A 6,460-nucleotide genomic window follows, 5' to 3' on the forward strand; every position below is an offset into this window, starting at 1 on the left:
ATGGGTTTCTTTTAGTGTTGGAAAATTCCCATTACAGACAAGTTTGTCAGTTCAGATAGATATTGGATTATAGATGTAGCCAAGGCTTTTGATAATTATAATTCATGAAATATTCATAAATAAAACTAAAATTGAGAATGAGGTATTATCTTCGACTGAACTTGTAACCAACACAGCACGATAGTTTAATTTTCTGGATATTTAGTACCCAGCCATTAATAGATTCCCCATGTTCCACAGAAAATAGAATGACAATGTAAAATAAGCGAACAGATCCTATATTCACTATCTGCTACCCTTGCATTATCCTTATTGTGTTACAATATAAATAGTAAATATTCGTAGATATTAGATATAAAATTACTTGTTCTCACGATATAATTTCATAAAATTAAACTAGTCATTAATGTTATATACTTAACTTACTATAATTTTTAGATCTTCTAATTGTTCTTATACAGAGTGTGAAATGACCCACTTGAATATTTGTCTTTATTACTTTATTATTAATTTTGTGATAAGTACCCAATAACTTAGTCTTATATTTTAGTTCCATAAATGTCAATGAAAATGTCCCAAACAAGAACAATACTTAACCTGAAACAATGATGGTTCCTATAGACCAAAATATGTCGATGCTACATAGAACTTTTCCTTGTTGTTCGGTATGGTAAAACTCAGCGATATAAGGAAAAACAATTCCATATATTCCTACGTACCTATAAGATATATAATCATTAAATTACTAAATGACTTACCAGGTTATATTTTATAACTACTAAATTCAGCAAAAAAATTTGAGAGGGTCTTAAACAAGTTAAATGAAAGAGAGTTCTTTGAAAATAATTGTATTGATATGTTTGTGTTTTCCTTTCAGGTTGAAATAGCACCTAACAAGTGGCATACGCAAGCGGGGTTTCGAGGTTTAAACCCCTGTCCCTTCAGCAAGATATTATGAAAAATACAAAAATCACACTTGCCTTGAAACGTTATGAGTTTGAGTGCTTGAACCCCTCTTGATGAAATTCTGCGTACGCCACTGCAACTGATTCTCTATCTGATGGCATGGTCAGTGATAGAGTCTCACGTCTGATTTGAAGAATATCTTGTTCAATTCTAGAATATATGAGCTTGTGTTGGACAACATCGTGTTCGTGAGTTTTCTCGGGCTTTTCCCGTTTCCTCGCATTATCTTAATTACACTTATTTTTCAACTATCGTTTACCTGCATTTATTATTCGGTACCGATAATGAGTAATATGGGACGTTACAATCCATGACTTCGTATCATTTCATGAACCCTCTATGAACACGGTTTAAAAAAATAATAAATAAATAAAGATAGTATAAGAGTTTTGAAGATGGCTGGAGCCCGTACATTCCAAAAGAAAAATATCTTTCTATTTTTACCTTAGTTCACTTATGAAGTATTGTTTCTTAAACCACTTCATTGACTATCTTTTTATGCACTACAGTATATCTGTCCAATTCTTGTTGCCTCTTGTACTTTGGTAACTTGATTTAGAAATTAAAATATTTTCGTAAAATTAGATGAAAATACCTAGTTCAATTCTTACGATAAGCCGTTGAGAAACCTAAAGACTCCAAAGAGCCAATAGGTAGGAGAGAAACTGGTTCCTATAGCAGCCATTGCAGCTATCAGGAGCGAAATAAATAATGTCAGTCTCCTTCCTTTTGCATCTGACAATGGTCCCATTACACAGGAACCTACCAGCATTCCTGAAAAGAAATATTATGTTAACATATTTGCTATGAAATGTTATATCTATCTATTATCCTTATCATTAGCTTCTTATATCTATAAAATCTACAACTAAGTATATTCAAATGCTCCAAATTCCTAATCTACATCTATACTATTATATAAAGAAGTAGGAGTGGATGACTCATCATCACTGGCGCAAATCCCGGGGTTTGAAGGGGACATGTCCCCTCCAATCTTGAAACTGGGGGGACTGTCCCCTCAATAATCCCATTTGAAATGTGTTTTTTGGAGGAGAAATGTGGTTATTTGTGTCCGATTGCCACAAAGGAAAGTGAGACGAAATTGACGTCCCCGCAGAATAATCCTCAAATCTGCCCGCCCCCCAATGTTGAAAACAACTCTGCTCTGTGATCCTTTACAGGAGTTTTTCAACTTCACAATTATTTTCAGCATTGCTTAACAGAAAAAGGAAAGAAAAGAAAAAGAAAGAAAAAAGGAAGAAAGAAAAAAGAAAAGAAGAGAAACGGTCTTATTTGTCCCCTCCAATGTTGAAGACAGATTTGCGCCGCTGTTCATCATTGCCTTGGCCATGCTACTTTAAATAAAAGCGCGAAATTTGAATTAAAAGTTAATTTTGTCGCGAAAGCAAGGAATAGAGATTGATTTTGGGAAATACGTATCCTAAGAGAAGCTAAATGGAGATTCAACTTGTCGCGAATAATGTACCTAATGAGTCCTTGAAGTCAGAAAGATAAGATTCTAAATGTAAATTCGTTTTTAAGAAAATAATTTAAAAAAATACATTTTAATATTTAACTAAAAGGAAAGTATGGAGACCGATCTTATATAATATAAATTTACTGCGTAATATAAGAATTTGAGATCCTACCCATGCTTTTTTCTAGTTAAACATAAACATATATACTTTTTAATAATAATTTCCTCAAAAACGGAATTATTTTTTACTTTTTAAGTACGATTTATTTCATTTTCTAAAGAAATCAGACTAAAATATCTATTTTATTTTATTTTTACTTTTCAGTATGACGTTCCAGTTTTAAAGGAAGGATATTTATTTTATTTTAAAGGATATTTAAAGGATATTTATGTTATTTTCTACTTATTAATGAGTTGTTTTATTATTTTAAAGAAAGTATGTTTTGAAACAATAGACTTTTAAAGGATATTTATTTTATTTTATTTTCTACTTACTAATGAGTTGTTTTATTATTTTAAAGAAAGTATGTTTTGAAACAATAGACTTTTAAAGGATTTTTATTTTATTTTATTTTCTACTTATTAATGAACTGTTTTATTATTTTAAAGAAAGTATGTTTTGAAACAATAGACTTTTAAAGGATTTTTATTTTATTTTATTTTCTACTTATTAATGAACTGTTTTATTATTTTAAAGAAAGTATGTTTTGAAACAATAGACTTTTAAAGGATATTTATTTTATTTTATTTTCTACTTATTAATGAGCTGTTTTATTATTTTAAAGAAGGTATGTTTTTAAACAATAGACTTTTAAAGGATATTTATTTTATTTTATTTTCTACTTATTAATGAGCTGTTTTATTATTTTAAAGAAAGTATGTTTTGAAACAATAGACTTTTAAAGGATATTTATTTTATTTTATTTTCTACTTATTAATGAGCTGTTTTATTATTTTAAAGAAAGTATGTTTTGAAACAATAGACTTTTAAAGGATATTTATTTTATTTTATTTTCTACTTATTAATGAGCTGTTTTATTATTTTAAAGAAAGTATGTTTTGAAACAATAGACTTTTAAAGGATATTTATTTTATTTTATTTTCTACTTATTAATGAGTTGTTTTATTATTTTAAAGAAAGTATGTTTTGGAACAATAAACTTTTAAAGGATATTTATTTTATTTTATTTTCTACTTATTAATGAGCTGTTTTATTATTTTAAAGAAAGTATGTTTTGAAACAATAGACTTTTAAAGGATATTTTTTTTTATTTTATTTGCTACTTATTGATGAGTTGTTTTATTATTTTAAAGAAGGTATGTTTTGAAACAATATTTTGTTTCTTTTTTTACCTTTTGTTATAAGATATTTTCACATTTAATCTGTTCTTGTAATTAGTCCTGTAGATGTATAAAAAAAAAAGGCATTTCATCTTGAATAAATCACAATAGAAATGAGCAGAGGTGCCCGAAATCATGAGGTCGGCGCTCATAAGTTCGGAACTTCGGAACTCAAGCTCTCGAATTCACCCTCATGAAGTGAGCGTGATGTCGAAAGGATTTTGTGAGCGAGAGTTCGAGTGAGCGTGATGTCGAGTGTGAGTGTGAGGTCGAGTGAGCTTGATGTCGAAAAGATGTTGTGAGCGTGATGTCGAGTTGACAATGTGAGCGTAAGGTCTAGTAACTGTGATGTCATAATGATGTGAGCGTTAGGTCGAAAAGATCTTGTGAGTGTGAGGTCAAAATGATATTTTGAGCATGCGTTTGAGTGAGGTTAGTCCAAAATGGGCATCTTTGGAAATGAAACCTACACTAAAATGATACTTAGCATATTCTAAGCAACCCTGAAAAAGTTCTCAAAGAATATTTTGTCTGGAAGGTCATTAAATCCAACATTGTCACCATAAGCGGTCATTAAGAGCAGATATGATAACAAACGGAGGAATTGTGTGACTTTGAATTATAACTACCAGTACACCCTCAGCATTTCTTATAAAGTTATTCACCATTACATTTCTTTTCCAATGAGACAATGAACATCGCTATCTACACATACTGGAAACATCGTTTAGGTGAATATTTTGCTTCTTCAACACTGTTGACCATGAATTGGACGAATCCTCCAGGTGTACAGCCTGGGATGTTGGTTGCTTGAGAAATAGCAGCACTAGTTTCAAATTTGCACTTCCGTATATGAAATTTAAAACCTATGACGGAACAGAGTGTTCAATAGAAAGCAGAAACCAAGAAGGTGGTTGGTTTCAATGTGTGTACCTGTAGCAATATCTTTCAGAAATACTTTTAACAATTCAGTTAAAAGTGACAGAGCTATTTCAAAGTTTTACTCGTTAGTGGAAGAGTATTTGGATTATTCCGTGAACTTTATTGTACTTTTCATTACCTTCGCTGCAGTGTTTACTATTCTCAACTTCTCCATAGCATCTTTCCTAATGTTCTCTTCATGAAAGTCACGAAGGATTCTAGAAAATGTTGCTTGGAGTATAGCAATATCTGCTGTACCATTTATTTTGGTTATAACGATTCTTTTCCCAAACAATTCCAGTAGTTTACCTTTTATTTATCTGACAGAGTACTCTTGGTTTTCTGAAAAGCACAGTTCCTGTTCCATGACCTTTACTAAATCATATAATGTAATCTGATCATCATCGTTCATCTGCAAATAATTACTTGCATGAAATTATCTTTCCTTTCAGTCTGCATGGGCCTGTTCTTCTTTTTCGGTTCATATCCAACAGACGTCAACATCTGCTTCATCATCTGTCCTAGTATTCCCTTTCGTGTTCTAAAATTTACACTGTAATATTGTGGTACAATGTACCTCTCGCAAATGAATATTTGCCATATTCAATACAACTCTTTATAGTCACGACCCAATTACCAATGCATTCTTCATACGTCAATATGGCTTCTTGAAAAGTATTAGTTTTCTTGGAATTAGACATCGTTTTCGTGGGTTTTCTCGGGGTACTCCCGTTTCTTCCCACTTTCTCATTCCACCAATTCTTCCACCATCATTCATTTGCCTTAATCATCGTCTCCCTTAGACTGAAAGGGAATAATTGCGGGACGTTAAACTGTAGTATTTCGTCTCATTTAATTTTACTGGAATTAGACATTGATCCTTCCACCTATCGTCATATCTAACAGACTCACCACAGAATAAATAATTACGATCAAAAATTAAACGCAGGCATTTTTCATCACAGAACACTTGCAGATGTATCTTCATTAGGCGGAATTCTTGGTTGTGTATCCTCCTTGATTTGGCTGACAATCACATACTTCCTTGGCATTCTTGATGTACCTTTTCTCCATGATTGGTTATCAATACAGTTCCACACTTTCTGAATTCCTGGGCATCCTTTTTGAGGCAAATATGTGGGATTATAACCGAATTCTCCATGACGTGTGATCAGTATTCTACCCCTTATTTTCTACTACCTGTAATACACACAAACAAACATCAATACCACTAGCATTCATTTTTTTCAAGGGTGAAAAGTACAAGCTTGCTTTGTAAAATTAACATTATCAAAAACAGTTCAATATTCAAATAGAAATATTCAACCATTGGAAAGCAATAGAGTCCAGTCAACGTGAGGTTTGATTCTGACAAATTGCAATAGAAATAAGACCTGCGCTAAAATGATGCTGAGCGAGTATTAACTACACAGAAGAAATACAATTTTTGCCTATACGTTGCTTCTAGTATATGTACGTAGATAATGAATAAAATATAGTAGAGATATGTTCAATGTCTCGTTCTCCGTACTCATTCTCTTATAATCATGTGGTTCGGATTCCACGTTAATCAGTGATCCCGTCTCATATAACTTTGCTGCTGAAAGGGACGTTAAACTCAAAAATCAAATCATCATTCTCTTATAAAAAACAATCCAGTTCTATCATTCTTCTGAAAATATAGGTGGAAGGATTTTACAATTATTTACGTCTTTTCGGATGCAGAATAATACCCATTCAATACTACATAAACAT

General features: G+C 31.5%; 1 protein-coding gene across 1 annotated transcript in view; it reads right to left on the reverse strand.

Moving 5' to 3' along the window:
• The window catches only part of LOC145679354 (solute carrier family 22 member 13-like), a 74,979-nt gene extending 69,112 nt beyond the window's left edge, over positions 1–5,867 (reverse strand). The window contains exons 1-2 of the mRNA XM_081749939.1: positions 5,747–5,867; positions 1,578–1,740 (exon numbers count right to left, since the gene is read on the reverse strand). Coding sequence (XP_081606065.1) covers positions 1,578–1,740; positions 5,747–5,867 — 284 coding nt within the window. The remainder of the gene's footprint in view (positions 1–1,577; positions 1,741–5,746) is intronic.
• Between the last annotated feature and the right edge of the window lie 593 nt (positions 5,868–6,460).

This window comes from Thermobia domestica, chromosome 1 (genome assembly GCF_964235325.1).
Source record: "Thermobia domestica chromosome 1, izTheDome1.hap1.1, whole genome shotgun sequence".
NCBI lineage: Eukaryota > Metazoa > Arthropoda > Insecta > Zygentoma > Lepismatidae > Thermobia > Thermobia domestica.